This window comes from Oncorhynchus mykiss, chromosome 18 (assembly GCF_057628025.1).
Source record: "Oncorhynchus mykiss isolate SJ-2025 chromosome 18, ASM5762802v1, whole genome shotgun sequence".
Taxonomy (NCBI): domain Eukaryota; kingdom Metazoa; phylum Chordata; class Actinopteri; order Salmoniformes; family Salmonidae; genus Oncorhynchus; species Oncorhynchus mykiss.
Window position 1 is genome coordinate 31,795,981 of NC_143039.1, and position 19,114 is coordinate 31,815,094.

At 44.4% G+C, this 19,114-nt stretch overlaps 2 protein-coding genes across 23 annotated transcripts in view; one reads left to right on the plus strand and one right to left on the minus strand.

Moving 5' to 3' along the window:
- LOC110495878 (abl interactor 2) lies at positions 1-14,433 on the plus strand. 19 transcript variants are annotated; one of them, XM_036952357.2, is made up of 12 exons: positions 98-313; positions 5,691-5,858; positions 6,204-6,380; positions 6,803-6,820; positions 6,974-7,077; positions 8,152-8,304; positions 9,448-9,578; positions 9,791-10,000; positions 10,495-10,665; positions 11,258-11,347; positions 11,683-11,874; positions 12,030-14,433. In XM_036952357.2, the coding sequence occupies exons 1-12, from the start codon at positions 197-199 to the stop codon at positions 12,203-12,205; spliced, it is 1,707 nt and encodes a 568-aa protein (XP_036808252.2). In that variant the 5' UTR covers positions 98-196; the 3' UTR covers positions 12,206-14,433. The 19 variants fall into 19 exon arrangements, with proteins under 19 accessions (XP_036808263.2, XP_036808260.2, XP_036808261.2 ...); XM_090208161.1 differs by having other exon boundaries at positions 100-313; positions 11,261-11,347; XM_090208163.1 differs by lacking the exon at positions 11,258-11,347 and having other exon boundaries at positions 100-313.
- LOC110495882 (integral membrane protein 2B) overlaps positions 14,416-19,114 on the minus strand; it is a 10,311-nt gene continuing 5,612 nt past the window's right edge. For 3 of the 4 annotated variants that reach the window (XM_090208170.1, XM_021571393.3, XM_090208171.1), the window contains exons 3-7: positions 17,997-18,125; positions 16,772-16,972; positions 15,571-15,681; positions 15,296-15,446; positions 14,416-15,064 (exon numbers count right to left, since the gene is read on the minus strand). In XM_090208170.1, coding sequence (XP_090064296.1) covers positions 14,976-15,064; positions 15,296-15,446; positions 15,571-15,681; positions 16,772-16,972; positions 17,997-18,125 — 681 coding nt within the window. In that variant the 3' untranslated portion in view covers positions 14,416-14,975. Of the gene's footprint in view, positions 15,065-15,295; positions 15,447-15,570; positions 15,713-15,821; positions 16,973-17,996; positions 18,126-19,114 lie in introns of all 4 variants that reach the window. The other variant, XR_016488385.1, reaches the window with a different exon arrangement.

Below are 19,114 nucleotides of genomic sequence, written 5' to 3' on the forward strand. Positions count from 1 at the left end.
GGGGTTTGTAATAATTTACATCAGTCACAATGTAAATTGGAAAGGAATGGAAAGAGCAAAGATCTAGGTATCATATCCACTTAAATTTGTCACAGATTGTCATACACTCCGTCATAGTTGGGATGCCCAACGCCACTTCTGCAGGAGCGTTGGAGAGGCTGCGATCTGGCATGCATTGATTGCTAAAGATGTGAAAATGGCGGAGTTACAAATGCTTTTGGAAGAGGAGATTCCAGCTGGACGTAGTGCATTATTAGATAGTTTTACCAATTTAGAAAGAGTTGCCGAGTATTGCGAAAGCAACTATGTTCAGGTAATGATACTTTATAACATTATCAATTATATATTCTACGACTATCATCTTTGACGGTGGGCGAAGTGATGGTTACGAGTTATGCCGATGAGGTGCAGCTACTCCACTGCAAGGGTGCTCCTGTTAGCGCGACCAAGCTAGGCTATAGATAGCTAGCTAACCTTAGTTAGCTACTTTATGCAGAACGTAGCTATGTTTTTCCTAATATGAAAACATTGGTTGCTGTTCTCCAACCGTCATACATGTATCGTAATTTATCAAACGTTTATTTAGTTGTTAGTATTTTTACTAACTTGACTTCGTTAGCTATTTACCTCCAACCAAATAATTCGTGCTAGCTCAGCTAGCATTATCTGGGCACAGCTGGTTTCATGATTGACTGTGTCGTGATGGGGTATACAACAAGGTATTCAGCTAAGGAATTGGATTTAAAATGTTGGTACACGTTCTGATACCAGAAGAGAATCAAATGAGCCATAAGTAAACGAATTATGACTATAGCTAACTAATTCCAACTAACGTTAGCCACGGTTTCTAGTTAGCTGCGCTGCCATTACTGTCAAATTCTCCAGTGGTAGGGATTTGAAATTCCCAATTCGTGTCAACATTAGCAGGCTGTAAACATTGGTCGTGAAGAAAAATAATATATAATATGTGTGGCACTTGTAAGCGTTCTTCTCCTGCCAATACTTAGCGTTAGCTAGCTAATGTTACAGCCTTATTATGTGTTATGTGCCAAAACACACAACACAAGCAAATTGGATCGGACATACTGTATCACCAATGCCGAACTTCTTGTACTACTGACTGTACAGTGGGAAAATCGGTGTTTCATAGACTACTGGTGGTTCATAACGTTAGTCATGCCATGAAGTACGTTTTTTCTAATATAAAGTGCGGCTCTGACACCGAGTGTGAAACGTTTGTCAATAGTGCCACTGCCCTGGAACTAGAGGTCTTCACGGGTCCCAAAAGTTGGGCCTGTTCCGAAATGGATCTGGGACTTTCCCACCGTGACTTGATATGCATAAATTCATTTTTTAAAATATAGAAACCCGTTCTGGACGGACCCGAGGACAATACACCCATTCCATTTAGACCGGAAGAATCCAGGGCCGATCTGATCCGAGTGATGGAAGCAGCAGAAAATCATGTTTTTAAGCGACTTAATTAACTGGAGCTGATAAAGCCAAGAGGGAGAGGGGTGCTGCTATAGCAGGCGGGGGAGGGGCCATACTTTGAGCAAGTGACTTGGGGAGGTAGGAGGGAGAGATGAGACTGCAACCATCCAAGCCGACTCGCCCTATAGTAGACTAATAGCTGCCATAGCTAGGTTATTTATCATCAAATATGATTATGTAGTACCTGTCTAGGACTGCATCAAACCGTGAGAAGCTAGCTAACGTTAGCTAGCTAGGCTAACTGAGGCTGCAATTTAAATGTTATTTGCCACATGCGCCCGAATACAACAGGTATAGATAGACCTTACAGTGAAATGCTTACTTACAAGCCCTTAACAAACAATGCAGTTTTAAGAAAATAAAAAAAAAAGAGTAAGAGAAGAATAACTAACAATTAAAGAGCAGCAGTAAATAACAATAACGGGGCTATGTACAGGGGGTACCGGTGTCACGATAATTGAGGTAATGTGTACATGTAGGTAGAGTTATTAAAGTGACTATGCATAGATGGTAACGTTGCCATTTGATTAGCTGTTAAGGAGTCTTATGGCTTGGTGGTGGAAGCTGTTTAGAAGCCTCTTGGACTTAGACTTGGCTCTCCGGTACTGCTTGCCGTGCGGTAGCAGAGAGAACAGTCTATGACTATGGTGGCTGGAGTCTGACAATTTTTAGGGCCTTCCTCTGACACCGCCTGGTATAGAGGTCCTGGATGGCAGGACGCTTGGCCCCAGTAATGTACTGGGCCGTACACACTACCCTCTGTAGAGCCTAGCAGTTGGAGGCCGAGCAGTTGCCATACCAGGTAGTGATGCAACCTGTCAGGATGCTCTCGATGGTGCGGCTCTAAAACCTTTTGAGGATCTGAGGACCCATGCCAAATATTTTCAGTCTCCTGTCAATGAGAATGGGGGCGTGCTCGGTCCTCCTTTTCCTGTAGTCCACAATCATCTCCTTTGTCTTGATCACATTGAGGAAGAGGTTGTTGTCCCTGCACCACACGGTCAGGTCTCTTACCTCCTCCCTATAGGCTGTCTCATCATTGTTGGTGATCAGGCCTACCCCCTGTTGTCATCAGCAAACGTAATGATGGTGTTGGAGTCATGCCTGGCCTTGCAGTCATGAGTGAACAGGGAGTACAGGAGGGTACTGAGCACGCACCCCTGAGGGGCCCCTGTGTTGAGGATCAGCGTGGCGGATGTTGTTACCTACCCATTACCACCTGTGGGAAGCCCGTCAGGAAGTCCAGGATCCAGTTGCAGAGGGAGGTGTTTAGTCCCAGGGTCCTTAGCTTATTGAGCTTTGAGGGCACTATTGTGTTGAACTCTAATCTGTAGTCATTGAATAGCATTTTCACATAGGTGTTCCTTTTGTCCAGGTGTGAGAGGGCAATGTGGAGTGCAATAGCGATTGCATCATCTGATGGTTTGTTGGTGCGGTATGCAAATTGGAGTGGGTCTAGGGGTTTCTGGGATAATGGTGTTGATGTGAGCCATGACCAGCCTTTCAAAGTATTTCATGGCTACAGACGTGAGTGCTACGGTTAGACTCACAGGGAGAGGTTGAAAATGTCAGTGAAGACACTTGCCAGTTGGTCAGTGCATGCTCGGAGTACACGTCCTGGTAATCCGTCTGGCCCAGCGGCCTTCTGAATGTTGTCCTGTTTGAAGGTCTTACTCACATCAGCTGCAGAGAGTGTGATGTCCGATGCTATTCCGGACGACTGTGTGATCATGTTCTCTGCAGCCGATGCAGTGCATGCACTTTCTAATCCAACAGTTACAAATAACTCTATTCAGAATATTAAGTAGCAGCCTGCCAGTTGGCTCGTTGTCGTTGTAACCTATCCTTCTCTTTTAACTTTTTCCGTCAAATCTCATTTTATTGGTTACTTACACATACACTTCATTGCTAGTTTATTTGGTACTCCCATCTAGTACTGGGTTGGACTCCGTTTGCATCCAGAACAGCTGGAGTTCTTCGGGGAATGTAAATGTTGCTCGGTTGGTATCCAGGGACCTAACATGTACCAGGAAAACATTCCCTACACCACTGCCACTCGCCTGTACCATTGACACCAGGCAGGATGGGCTCATGCTGCTTATGCCAAATCCTGACTGCCATCAGCATGACGCAACACATAACCCGGTCAGGTCGAGCCTCACTCGTCAGATGAAGCTAGCTGGCTGCTTATAACGTTAGCTTTGGGCAACAGGGTTAAGTAGCTGGCTAGCTATTTACTTTCATGAACTGAAGTTCAATTTCAATAGGAAAACAACAAAAAATAAGAATTTGTTCTTAACTGACTTGCCTAGTTAAATAAAGGTCAAATAAATAAAATATTAGAGTTGTAGCTCTTATTGCGGGACTGTGACTGAAATCACCTCCCTTGTCAGCCTATTGTTAGTATTGACATTCATTTTGCACTGTACAGCTTTATCTAAGGATTGGGGACCAATGAAATGGGGTAACAACAGTCTACTCAATACCCAATATATTTTTTCCCCAACATCCTCACTTATCAGACTCCAAAACATCCAAGCAGTATTGTTTTTCCTCATGAATATTGTTCAATACATATAGCTTGACAATAAATGTGGCTCAATTCAGTTGTTTCAGAGTCCCGCAATAAGAGCTACGATGCTAATGTTCTCTGGGTGTCACTGGAGTAGACTGGTACTCCATGTCATTGAGCCACAATCCATAGGTAAGTGAAATATGTATGCCCCCAATGCAATTCTAAAGTATAATACATCCAGTGTGATTGCAACAGAATCTTGTTAAATTAACAAATGGTATTTTTTAAATTTTTATATAACATTCCAACCTCGTTTAGCTTGATCTATTCAATTATGGCATAGTTCTATTATTTGTATGCATTTGCATCACTGTCAATTACATACTTTTTACTTTGAAGGCTAACCGCAAAGTCCACTATTGTGGCTAGCTTCACATAGATGGGTCTGACCACCATTAATCAAATAAGAACTGTCTTATAAATTAGGGTTATTTTAGATGATGACGCCTAGCTATTTAGTTAGCTAGCTAACCATCGCGACTGAAACAGATTGTCGTTTTGCTATGTTTTTGGGGAAGAACAATGTTTTGCATCCATGAGCAAGCTAGCTTTTTTTATGAACAGCAGGTAGTTGCGCGAGACAACTTTACCAGCATCGTAGCATACGAATCGATGACATGTGAAATACGAGTGATAGTGTAACCAATGTGTAATAACTACGTAAAAAATATATGAACGCGTTCAATTATGTGACGTGCAGTCCTATTCAGGTGCTGGTTGGTCAACAAGTTATTTGACACGTAAACAACTTCTCTGATAGAAAACGGCCTACGTGACATCTATTAGTCAGACACATTTATTGTAGTGTCAAAATTGACTACAAAGTGTAAATGGGATAATTTTGTTCATAAAGTCGGTCTCGTCCACAATGAGTTTTGTAAGTGAGTTTCGACAATGCTCACTTGCTCTCTAACCCGGTATACACAGCTGCGGTGATTGCGCTCTATCTAATCCTACCGCAGACAGTGAGACAGACCTTCTCGTCAGTGCAGCGGATCTGATTTTGTTTACATAAGACCACACGTCGCGCATTTTTGTTTTTACTTAAGAAATACTGCCCCGAACACCGTAACTAGATGTTAAACTGCGTGACTAAAAGGTCAATTAATGACTTATTTCTTGTTCGTAGAATCATTGACTATTTTGAAGAAGTAATGCTGGCTTTGTTCCTATGGTGTCTCATGGGGGCAAACATCAGTAACTGCCGCATCAAACCACACCACCAAGACTGAAATCTTGTTTTTTTCTTAATGAGCAGCAGAGAAACACATGCCAGAAGCCATGCATTGTCTGTCTTTAACACACCATCCATGGCAGACGGGGGAGGGTCGAGGGTTGACCTTTGAGAAAAGTAATGTCATTCAGTACATACTGTCAACAAGGGAAGTCTTTTTCAGAAAAGCAAGGACAGCGTCATCTCCAGGAAATTGTTTCCCTCTGAAAACATATGGCCTTAGCTTGCCTAGTCATCCTTCAGCCCCTGCAAGATCCTATTTATATGATGTCGATGCTCTCCTTTTTTATGCTGCTTGTCTTTGTTGTTTTCTTATTGTCTCTCTACTCTCGTTTCTCTGTTACTGGTGTCTATCTGTTTATCCTCTCTCGCACTCTCACTCCTTAGTCACCAGATAAGCACAGAGCATTGGAGGAGACTAAGAACTACACCACCCAGTCCCTGGCCAGCGTAGCCTACCTGATTAACACCTTGGCCAACAATGTCCTGCAGATGCTTGACATTCAGGCCTCCCAGCTCCGCCGCATGGAGTCCTCCATCAACCACATCTCACAGGTACTGCTGCCGGGACGTGGAACACACTGTGTATGTATGTGTGTGTGTATATATATATATATATATATATATATATATATATATATATATATATATATATATATATATATATATATATATATATATATATATATATATATATATATATATATATATATATATATATATATATATATATATATATATATATATATATATATATATGCACACATTGCAAAATACACACACATCCATATAGCCTAAGAATACCTGATTCGAAACGATAAGCATAGTTCAACATGCTGTTTTGTTCAAGTCTGTCAAGAAATAGACTTAACTGTATTTCTCCCCCTTGTGCGGCCCCAGACAGTGGACATCCACAAAGAGAAAGTGGCAAGGCGGGAGATTGGCATCCTGACCACCAATAAGAACACCTCTCGCACGCACAAGATCATTGCTCCGGCCAATCCAGAGAGGCCGGTGCGCTACATCCGCAAGCCAATTGACTACAGCCTGCTGGATGACATGGGCCACGGCGTCAAGGTAGGGAGCAGTGGGGCATTGACGGTTACCAACTGGATTCCTGATGATAGTAGTACGTCTCGTTTTTGTACTGGAGTGAGTTATCATCAACCTTTTTTGTAGCACTAAGATCATGGACATACACTGATCTTAGTGCAACAAGTTTTTGGGGGGGAAACCCCCCCCCCCTTGTTTGGTACAAAGACAGTAGTAGGCCCTTGGGATAAGCACGAGGGTGTGGTGGTACCGGTGTGAGTCACTTTGTCTAGGACAGTGTGTGACTTGTTCGCTGCTTCCCTAACAACATCTGTGGACTGTAGGCCTATAACATTGCTACATGTGTTTCTGTGCATTTTCTCACTATTAGTCACTAATCCTCCTCTTTCTCTCTCTCTCTCTCTCTCTCTTTGCATCACTTATTTGCCTTTTTAAAATGAACCTAGTGGTTGCTAAGGTTTAAGGTAAGGATTTCTAACGAAATTTAAAACTCTAAAAACAAAGTTGGTATGCGTGTAAAACCAGAGTGTGTTTTGTCTGATCCCAGGTTATGTTGTTGCTCTGTTGACTAGTACTTCCCTGTTGTTGTTTTTGTAACCTCTCACCATGTCCTACAGGCCAGTGCTCAGAACATAAAGGCTGGAGCCGCAGGTCTCCCACGCACCAACCCACCCACACAGAAGCCCCCCAGCCCACCCATGTCAGGGAAGGGAACCATTGGGTATGTAGATGTGGCAGGTACCACAACCCCTGTCCATGCTGCTCATGTCCTCGAGAAAAACATGCTTTCAGTCTCAGCCAACCACGATCAGACATCTAAAACACGTTCATCAATGGACAAGATCTGATCATCCAGGCACCAGGTGTCCCTTTGTACTACAGATTGCTGTAGTGTCCCTATAGGGCTAGGGACCAGGCTACCCCCTCACCACCCAGCAGTGACCTTCAGTGACATTTAGTTAAGGTCCGGAGCAGACCTCTTTGTGAAAGGTCAAAGCTAGCCTGTGGCACATTATATTCTGTTTGTTGATCTAATTAATGTGCATACCTAATTTCTTCAGATGTGAGGTCATTCCAGTGAATGGCTATCTTCAAATCTGTTACTTGACATTATGGGCTACTGTTATTATTGCTCTGTCCTGTTATGTGTCCCTGTCCAGTTTGTATCGCCCTCTACAGACCTGTCCATAACAGTGATGTATGTAATGGTTTATGACATTGTGTTTTATGGCTCTTCTAAAGTTTAAGTGCTGTGTGTTTGTGTGTGTAACCTTCAAACATGTCCCCCCCTAAAACGAGACGCATGTCAGTCGTCCATGACACACTGCCCTAGTCCAGTCTCTGGTGTAGAGGAGGCATCTCTGTCTGTGGTGTTTTGGTTGCTTTTGTCCCCCACCCGCCCCCATATGTGTGATGTCATGTGACTCCTCCCCCCTCAACTCTAATTCAGGCTGTTCATGCTCTCCATGGCAACAGCGCTCAACGTTCCATCCCTTAAACAAGCACAGGGGGAGAAAAGACTTGGCTGCTCATCCATACTTTTGAGGCTTTTTATTCCACTGCAGCACATCAATAGACATCACTGTCCTCGGTTGATGTTGGGCTGTGTAAGAACCGAAGCAGCAGCAGCTGTGGACACGACTGATGCATTTAATGCCTTTTCCCACCTACACCCCATTTTGAGTTTGCACTGGTTCTCTTTTTTTTATTTTGGTTCCCATGTTTGTCCTCCTTTTCTTGTCCCCCCCCCCTCACTTGTGGATGTTAAACTCCTCTCATACCCCTCCCCTCGCAGGCGCCACTCCCCCTATAGGACACTCGAGCCGGTGCGTCCTCCCGTTGTCCCTAACGACTACGTCTCGAGCCCGACGCGCCATGGCAACATGGCGCCCCCACAGCAGAGCCCTGCACGCACTGCGTCTGTTAATCAGAGGAACCGCACGTACAGGTACCCCGCCCCGCATGCTCCCAGCACACCGCTAGCTAAAAACACGTCTAGAACACACTTCGAGCGGCCCTGGACTCACTGAACAGACACGCTTAGATTCAACTGCCCTGTAGTAAAGATCTGCTGCAATAGATTACAGACACTGTAGCTACATGCTACTAAACTCCTTTTTCCCCCAGCCCTACCCACAGGACTTAATATAATAATATCACCAAAAAACTGGTCTGAAACACTTTGAATAGGCACTACACCAAGCACACAAAACGAACGTACAGCTCAGATAGGCATGTATTCAAATATGTTTCTTTATCACCTGCGTAACAGCAGAGGATATTCAGATGAGATAAACACGAGCAGCTCTGGGTGTCACTGAGGCTCCTACCAGGCAGTGAGAACAAGATCTTTAGGACTACATGACAGAGTATCTGCCACCAGAGAATTGAAGCTTGGGCTTTGGAATACAGCTGATCCCTTTTCTCCATCAGTCCCTTCTCTATTTCCTTCTGAGCACATTATTACGTTTGAAACTGACGTTAAAACTAATAGTAGCAATGGTTGACCTTGGCTTAAATTAAACAGACAGGTTGAGCTGAAAGAACTATCTATGCGTTGGGCCTTTCTTCCATCCATCCAGTTTCTCACTCATTCCCTGTCTCCAGTCTCCTCTTTTTATTCTCGCCTTGATTTTCTTCAGATGCCTCCAGCTTTGTGGCGCCTCTGTCTTTGTCACGTCATGTCTCACTAATGGACCACCGCTAAATGTCATGTTGTAATTTGTGACGTTTTATTCATTTCTTTATTGCTGTACATGTCATCTCAAAGCAGAGCTGTTCATTTGAATCCATTCAGTGCTAGGTAGGTGGGGGGCAGGATTTTGGGCCAGGAGAGTCTCTGGTTTGGTAGGTTGTGCTTGCAGGTCCTCTGATACCAATAGGGCTCTAAAGGGCCGGTTTCCTCCACCACAGATTAAACCTAGTTCTGGACAAAAAAAATCACACTACTTTTTAGTCCAGTAGTAGGCTTAATCTGTATCTGGGAAACCGGCCCTACAAAGTGTATATATAACCTCTAATCTAGATGGTAAATGACTTAATGCAAGCGGGTGTTGATTGGGTTATGTGATGGGCTATGTGACATCATTAGCAGTGGCAGCAGTGGAGGCAGCCACCCCAGCAGCAGCAGTCGGAGCAGCAGCAGAGAGAATAGCGGCAGCGGCTCCGTGGGCTTGCCTATCGCCGTGCCAACGCCTGCCCCGCCCCCCACAGCATTCCCAGGTAAGGTCTGGACCCATGCCCTGCCCACTGTCTAAGCTCCGCCTACTAGCTCTCTAAAGAGCAATACGGTCTGTCAGACTGCTTTAAACTCTCTCCTTCCTTCCCCCTTGATAGTGTCTGAGCACCTGTCTTTATCTCCTTCTCCTGTCTTTCCTTTTCCTTTCCTCTTTTTTCTACTGCCTTCCTCCCTTTCCCACCTGCTGATGGTGCAGGTACTGCCCCTGCCCTTCCCAACCCTGCTAAGCCACCTCCCACTACCACCACTACTCCAGTCCCACCTGATGGCCTCCCTGTACTCTCTCTAGCTCCTAACCCCTCCCCCACTCCCCCTCCTGAGGGTCCACCCATGCCCCCTCCCCCACCCCAGCTCCCCACTGCCGTCACTAGCACCGGCCCTGCTGCTTTCAGCACCCCCGCACAAGGTGAGTGTCCCACCATCACCACCCCTGCATCACATCCATCTCTCCCATCATCCCAGGATCACATCCATCTCTCCCATCATCCCAGGACCTGTATCTGTCTGTGTACCAGCAGGCATGTTGTCACGTGGGCCAGTCATTCTCCACCCTTGCATGATCAGAATTCCTCCATCACCCTCCCTCTCACTGTGATCTGTCACTCTGTCTTTTCCTTTTTCCTCTGGGCGTCTCTCATTCCCTCCTTAGGGCAATTCTGTCAGTCACCACCTGCATGCTATCATCACAACTTGTGCATGAGTTAAATTGTTCTTGTGTTCTTACAGTAAGTGATGTTGAAAAGGGTCTTTGACGATGTCTGAATACCAAAAACAGCAAAGTGCTTAAATTGATTCCATTAATTAAGTGCATCATGTGACGGGAACCAGAAGTGCTAAGTTCAGCAACATAGCTACACCGTACCAAAATCTCTCTTGTTCCCTATGCTGTCTGTACCCCAGGTGCCCCCCAGTTCTTCAGCATGAACCGACCGGTGCAACCACTGAACCCTCCTGCGGTGGGGGGGTCTCTGCCGTACCGCCGGCCCGCGTCATTGACGGGCCAGCCCAACTCCAACATGCCCCTGGCCCTGAACCAGCCCAATGGAGGACCCCACTTCAACCAGGTCCCAGGTAACAGCCCTGACCAGCAACACTATCACTCCTACCAGAACGCAAATTGTCTTTTGTGTTTAGATATTGAGTCTGCATTTGAGAGATTTCTTTCATATATTACTGTCTGGTTTGGAGCGTTTGGGCTCCTGGTCCATCCTGTAACTCATTTGTAGGAACAAAATGTATACGGACCCAAATTATTTATGTTACTTGGCTGAGAGTTTGGTTAAAAAACCTTAACTTTTGTCAGCTAGTATTTTTCAGATCTTGTGGAAGCAAACTGTCATTTTGTGAGTTCTCAGAACCTCAGAGTATTAAATTCATACACGAAAACGCCATTTGATTTCAGCAGACAGGTGAACCTATGGGAAGGCACAAAGCGCCTAGGTCCCGGCAGCTCGCTGTCTTTTTTTTGTGTGAAAGGATTCCTGCTCTTGATTTAGCCCTTTTTAATGCCTAGTCTGCCTACTGATCTAATTCCACCACATCTCTCTTTCTGCCTTCCTTCCTCACCTTTCTTACCTAATTACAATCTGCTGCTATTTTTCTTCCCTCTTTCTTTCTCCTCTCTCGCTCTCCCCGCTTCTCCTGTGGTGTGGTGTGTCTGTAGCAGGTCCTCTTGTTGCCCCCCCTCCCCCGTCCATGCAGATCACTCCCCAGCTCCCTCTGATGGGCTTTGTGGCTCGGGTACAGGAGACCAGTAAGTGGCTTTTAGCTCCTCTGCCTTGTTGCCTCGTCTTCGCAGTGGCTCCCTCGTGCATGTGTTTATTTTACTCACAAAGTGAGTCTATTTTTGTCGATACTTCAAAGCTGAACTACCCATCAACTTCGATAAAAAATAAACTTCTCATCTGTGCACGTTGAAATTGTTCTCCTTTCCCCCAGTTTTTCTTTACACTTTCAGCATGGATACCCAAACAACCACTGCAGCCCTATGCCACATGCATGGGAATGCCAGTGTCAGTCAACATGTAACTAACCAACCAGTGGAAAGTAGGCATGGTGGTTTCTGACTGTTGTAACCCCCCCCCCCAGTCTCAGACGTTCCCCCTCCCCCGCCCCCCATAGAAGAAGCTGTGTTTGAGGAACCCACCCCGCCCCCTCCACCTCCAGAGGACTATGAGGATGATGATGAGGAGGAGGAGGAAGAGTCGGCCGTTGTGGAGTACAGTGATCCCTACGCAGAGGAGGACCCCCCGTGGGCCCCACGCACCTACATGGAGAAAGGTAGCGAGTGATTCTCTCTGCCACCCTGATCTAACCCCTGGCCTGTCCACTTCTCCTGTTCTTCCCTCTGTCTTTCGCCCTCATCTCCCTGTCCTCTACCCATCTCCCCTGACCTCTTCGTTCCTCTAACATCCTCCTCTCTCATTGGTGCACAGTGGTGGCGATCTACGACTACGCGGCGGACAAGGAGGATGAGCTGTCCTTCAACGAGGGCGCCATCATCTACGTCATCAAGAAGAACGACGACGGCTGGTACGAAGGAACGATGAGTGGCACCACCGGCCTCTTCCCCGGGAACTACGTCGAGTCCATCATGCACTACACCGACTGAGGAGAGGTATAGATAGGAAGGTCAAAGACTTTGTTAGGCAGAGCATGATCACATTGTGGAAGTCGACGAGGAGGAGGAGATGAGCGTTCATGAAGAGTAATCAACTATCCTCAACCGGTCTACCAGATGAAGTACATCGTACAACGGCCACTTGTAGATATTCCCTGTGTTTTTGAATGATATGAGACTGTATGGTGGTGGTTTTTGTATGTACTATTAGGGCTTCATTTTGTCTTTACTATTATTATAAGGAAGGCCACAAGGATTATTGTGATTTAAAAAAATATTTTTCTCATTTCCTTTTGCCCGTTTGCGCTTATTTTAAAGTTGTATTTATTTGGACCATGTATTATATAGGGAGGGATGGTACGGCGGGCAAGGCTGCTGATTTAAGGATAGAAATAGGTGTCAGATGATCCCGATGAAGTTCTCTACTCTCAGCCCAAGAGAAGACACTAGAGAATGCTTTCCAATATTTTCTCTCCTGACATTCCCAGAGCCTTTCTAGACTCATATTTTATTTAAAACCAGGAGCTCCTATTGGTTAGTGGGATGAGATGGACTGTTGCGCTTGAACTTTATATGATGTCAAGTTTGGCGACACAACAAAGCTTGACAGTCCCTGACAAAACATAGACATTAGTGGTGGGTAAGAATGGGGGGGAAAAGAACTATGAAACTCTCTTCAGTTTGGATTCAGTAGTTAATGAATTGGTTCTGGCCCCAGGCTAGCTAGGGCAGCTTAAAACACTAGGGCTTAGAGCATGCTCAGTCACTACTGCACTTGCCTCACTTCACAGGCCAGTTCTAGTATCAGGATAGTTAGGTAGAGCAGTTGTTTCTCAACCTTTGGTCCCTGAGATGACGACACTGATTTGGTCAGCTCTAATTGAAGACGGCTTCAATGGCACAAAACAAGTTTGAGAAACACTGAGATGGTGTCTGGCCCAAAGTAGAAAGGATAACTCAAATTGCAAAATTAGTGTCTTAAGTCACTGCCTCACCTTGTAATCAAGACAGAAGAGATTGATTTTGCCTGTCTTGGTAGAGGGACTGTCAGGAAGCCACCTTTTAGGTAGACAAACATTCTGGCCACTCATTTGCATCAACGATTTCAATATTTCATTATTGTAGTGGGACCTCAAAGGGTGGCAGACTGCATGTTTTTGGGAAAAAAAATATTCATTAGTTTCCTTTTCTGCTATATTATTCCTGTCTTAATATTTTAGATATGGTGTGGTTATTGGTTTGGTTTTAAATATTCACCCATATTACCATCGTTGACAGGTGGGGTTTCATGATGCATTTATAGGAGGTGATAAAGGAAGCTTGTGCCATATTGAAGTGTGTGTGTGTAAGGTATCACTTCCATTTGCAATAAAAATAGCCAGTGGGATGGGTTTGAAAATGTAGATCTTTGAGTTGTTTGGAATTGAAAGCACATACATTTGTAGTAAGATAATTGTTACTGAAATTATAAAATTAAGCTGTATTACTGCCTCGGATGAGGACTAATTAAAATGAGCATAAAAGCCGGGCGTTGATTACAAACCGGCACCAAAACCGATGCATTGAGTGTTTGAGGTACAAGTATTATTTCCAATGTGCTTGGCCGTGTCTGAGGGCTCTGTGCTTGTCTGTCAGTCAAATCCTTATTTTTTATTGAAAGTGCGTCTGTTCTTGCATGCCATTTTTCGTAAAATGTAGTGGTGTCTGAAACCCAGTTGGCCCTTCACAAGGCAGCCCCAGAACTGGACCCTAGGGGCAAGGTCAGTGAAGCACAACCTTTTTGAATATTCAGATATGTTATGTAGAATAAACATGCCTCTGACATGTAGCATAAGGACTCATGTCAGCTCTATTCAGGACATTTCTATCTGCAATGTTCCACAATGCTGTGCAACGCTAAATGCAACCCCAGGTACTACTAAACCAGCCTCATCCAAAGACTAAAGTGTAAGCTAAATCCATGGCAATTTTTATCCCAACATCTGAAGATCAATAAAGTTATGGGATTTGACTACTCCAGGAGGAGCCATTCATTTAATGTGTAAATGGAGAATATAAGTGTAAGAACAAGTGTTCTATTCCCTCAGACCAAGATCTCTCTGGATGTCAAGTTAACAGTCCATAATGCCATTGTGTTGCACAGTAAAAAAAGTTTAACTTTAGAAATATCATATTTGTAAAACCATGAGAACAAAAACCAATAAAACGATTAAGATTTATTGTGGTATTAATCTTCCTTTTTACAGACTATATTAACATGTTAGTTACCACGTGCTCTGTTTTCAGACGGACCTGTGGGGTATGAGATTCCTCTCGTTTCATCCCACTGTACTTGTGACAGATACAAAAATCATTCATTTTCTATGCTAAAGTAAGCATATTCTCATTGAGTTTATATTTCATCAATCTAGTTATACCTGATAAGTGTAATTAACTGACTTAAGTGTCCGTTTAAACACTAACAATAATAAACCCCAGAGTAAAGAAAAGCTGAACACATATCTTATTCTTTGAAGAGAAGAGTTGCCCCCAAATGAAAATGGTACTTTACACAAAGTGAAAAATTCATTAGTTTTATACAACAGTATTGACTTGGAATCATCTGGACTTAAATTTGACAACTCTCAAAACTACCAGCAGTACAGAAGAGTAAAGGATCTATGAGGGGTGATATGGGAGAGAGAGAAGGGTTAAAAATCTCACTGCAGACAGTGAGTGAAACTATACGTGGATTGTCTGAAGCAGCCAGTCCCCTTTCACTTTAAGGCTCACAGATGATTGTCTCGACCACAAACTTGCTCTCAAAGTGACGGATCGTCCTGCAGTTCAGGGCTTCACGCTTCTCTCTGCCTGCAAGGTACAGATGAAGGAATATGTATTAAAAATGGGTGTGTAGGCCTATATAAAACATCTGCTATGGCACCTGTTCATTGGCCAGAGTATAATGCTGTGTGTCCTCAGGTCCACCAAGGGGCCGAAGGAAATTCACAAAATGGTCAATACATGACTATTCGGGGTACATCTTAAAAAGTGTGTGTGCCAGTACTGACCCAGTATGGTGTGTGTGTCAGCAGTACTAACCCAGTATGGTCTCTCTGCGTTCCAGCTTGTAGGTGTCTCTGCCCTTGCAGAGGCTGTAGATGAAGTATCCCAGCTGGTCAACGTTCTCCAGACGCTCAGTCACCATCATCTGCTCATGGACCAGGTAGGACTGGGGAAGGTAGGTACCAGCCTAGGGGGCAGTGGGGGGCAACTCACACACTTAATTAACATTATTTTCTCCAACATTTGATAGATTTTTTAAAAATTATTGAAATACATAAACAGCTCCAGTCGTATGTGTGTGTTACCGGTACCTTGATGTTGATGAGCAGCTCCAGCAAGTCTTTGGGGGGCATGACGATGGAGGTGTTGAGGGGGATGACGTAGCACTTGTTCAGGCTCAGGTCCAGGTAGGCTGTCAGCCTCTGAGTAGGAGGAAAGGAATTCGATCCAACGCTACAAAAACACCCGGAGGTACTTTACATTCAAACCTCAGACCTCAACACACGATTACGTTCAACTTCAATTCAGCACGTGTTTTATTAACACAGTATTGAACACTTACCGGTTTCTAGAAATCGGAGTTTGACGGATAATACGCTGGAGGAATGACTTTCCTCTTTGAGCCGTAAATGCATGGTAGCAGCTAGATAGACAGAGCTCTGTGATGTCACATATGCAGTATTTCTCAACAACAATTCACACCACTGTGTGTGTGTGTGTGTAGGTTTCCATCCAATTAAACAGATTCATGTGAATTTTCTAAAATCCACATAAAAACAACATGCACATTCCCCCACCAGAGATGCATTTCATCAAATTGACTTGTTGTGGATAAAAGGCTGTGCCTGATAACTTAATACCTTTTGCAGTTAAATTCCCATGAACCAAATAAAAACATACAAGTTAAATGGGTTTCCATCAGATTTTCAGTGTGCCCACTCTGGTATTGCCAAATGCGCTCAAGCCAACAGCTCAGATACATATGGGAGTATGAGCCTACATGACAAGATTATGGACAAAAGAGCAAGATTTTTGATTTGTCAAAACGGCAGCCAAGCATTTGCTGATCATGTCGCCAGAATAAGACTCTGGATATTTATTGGAAAGGCGCACCGTGGTCATTACCTTCCACGTTCACCACTCCGAAGTTCTTCAAAACGGATTTCATCTGTAGCCTAATAAACTGCATGGTTCCCAAACAAGTCGCAGTGAGAGGTGCACATGTCATCGAGTGACTCCCAAGTTTACTTCGATGTGATGGTTATTATATCAATATTTGCACATAAAAGCGTTTCCACCGACTTTTCTCACAATTAATTTTACTAACACAAAAGAGCTCACCTTGTCTAGTGTATTTAGGGTTGTCGACATTTGGAAAGTTGACCGACAAATGTTCAGTTTCGGCCTGTCATGACTCTATCCGACATACACTTCAGTCGCATAAAAAAGGTTGGATGGAAACCTGGTGTGTGTGTGTGTGTGTGTGTGTGTGTAGCAGTGTTCTCCTCTCACGCTTTTGAAGTCATGGACGATGTCGGCCGGGTCGCTGTCGGAGAACTCGGGCACGGGCACGTTGATTAGCTCCACCTCCTCTAGCACACGGATGCTCTCCTGGATGTGTCTCAGCGCAGAGGGCAAGACCACCTCGTCCTCGTCCTGAACCATGTAGTCCTGCTCAAGGTAATCCACCCCGCACCAATACACCCTGCGCTCCTGAGGAAGTCAAGGGAAGACGACAACAGTGAGGACTTGTCTCGCACCCTGACTCGCTCTACCTTACCAACACTGTAGATGGCTAGCACACTGGGCTGGTTTCCCGGAAATATCTCCTGATTAGGGGCTGATTCAAAAGTCCAAGACTAAGCTTAATCTGTGTCTGAGAAACCAGCCCACAGCATATGCAAATGTGTCACCTTTCCTTGGTTAGAGATCTTTAACTACACTGAACAAAAAATATAAAAACGCAATATGTTAAGTCTTGGTCCCACATTTAATGAGCTGAAATAAAAGATCCCAGAAATGTTCCATATACACAAAAAGTTTATTTCTCTCAAATTGTGTGCACAAATTTGTTTACATCCCTATTAGCATTAATCCTTTGCCAAGATAATCCATCCACCTGACAGGTGTGGCATATTCAGAAGCTGATTAAACAGCATGATCATTACGCATGTGCTGGGGACAATAAAAGGCCACTCTAAAATGTACAGTTTTGTCACAACACAGTGCCACAGATGTCTCAAGTTGAGGGAGAGTACAATTGGCATGTTGACTGCAAGAATGTCCACTACAGCTATTGCCAGAGAATTGAATGTTCATTTCTATACCACAAGCTGCTTCCAACGTCGTTTAAGAGAATTTGGCAGTACGTCTAATTGGTATGAAAACCGCAGACCACGCGTAACCATGCCTGCCCAGGACCTCCACATCTGGCTTCTTCATCTGCGGGATCGTCTGAGACCAGCCACCCCGACAGTTGATGAAACTGAGTATTTCTGTCCGTAGTAAAGCCCTTTTGTGGGGGAAAACTCATTCTGATTGGCTGGCCCCACCCATGGCTGCGCCCCTGCCCAGTCATGTGAGATCCATAGATTAGGGCCTAATGAATATTTAAATTGACTGATTTCCCGATATGAACTGTAACTCAGTAAAACCATTGAAATGGTTACGTTTATATTTTTGTTCAGTATATAGTTGAGCCTATGGCATTATAGGGGTCTAACCAACAGTCCCTCACCAGTATGTAGGTCTTGTAAAGGTAGGCCCCTCCCACCACCACACCTGACAGCATGAGAGCCAGGCCCAGGCACCTGTACCAGCAGCACACCTTGGACTGCCGACGCACTCGCATGCCATCCTCCAGGTCCTGAGAGTAAGAAGACAAATATAGTGCATGCACATTTGATTTGATCACTTAAAATGCATTACACCAGGCAACAGATACAGTACATAGGCCCATATTAAAATTGCAGAGGATACATAAAACAAAAAAAGTCAAAAGACTTCTTGCCATTGTGGTCCTCTATAACATACAGAGTAGAGCCTACAGACAGCCTCTCGCAATACCCGCATGTCTGCCTGTGTTCCATTACATAGGTTCAACCCATCAACCTTTCTCAATGAACAGTAGGTTATGTCAGCCCAGATGAATCATGGCTAGCATTAAGAAAACTGACCTCTATAAATCCTCTTTATTGTTCAAATAAAAATCGCTCCAACACAACATAGCCAAACAGTGTTTGATTCAAATAGTGTGATTATGCAAGCACAATACAGCTGTTGTGTGTTCTGTGGATATCAGTTGGGAGTATGGTAGTAGTGATAGAGGGATGCTTATGTAACGTACCCTTCAAAACACACAGCTAAACCTCCCTCCCTTTCTCACCAACCCTCCCTCGCTTCTCTGTGACCTCACACCTCCTTTCCATCATCTACTTCAAGACATTCTTTCTAACCTTTACTCATTTACTGCCTTATCTTTTAGGCCTCTCCACCATCTCTGTCATTTTTGCTCCCTCACTTGAATATTACGTGGCCCAGGGGCACTTGTTGTAATTTGGCGGCAGGCCCTTTTCCTGAACTTGCTGAAGTTGTTTATGCAGAGTTGGGGTGGGGTTCGTATTGAAACAAAAGAGTGGATGTCAACAGCTAGCTCTCCCTGGAGATCAGATGAGGAAACAGATCTGAGAGATCCCCATGCTCGTACTTTAGTGGAAGAACATATTGTTTTTCCTCCCCGTTAGTCCAGTGTCGATACAGAGACGTGCTTGAGGTAAACCAAGGTGCATATTTTCATTAATCCAACATTTGCAACAGATACTGGGGCTATTGAATGATGGACATGCTTGTCTCACT

Bases quoted from the DNA above. Each gene is read 5' to 3' on its own strand.
- LOC110495878 (XM_036952357.2), top strand. From the start codon at position 197: ATGGCGGAGTTACAAATGCTTTTGGAAGAGGAGATTCCAGCTGGACGT. The intron at 314-5,690 runs GTAATGATACTT...CTCACTCCTTAG, and splicing joins GCGAAAGCAACTATGTTCAG to TCACCAGATAAGCACAGAGC. The intron at 8,305-9,447 runs GTACCCCGCCCC...TGACATCATTAG, and splicing joins CAGAGGAACCGCACGTACAG to CAGTGGCAGCAGTGGAGGCA.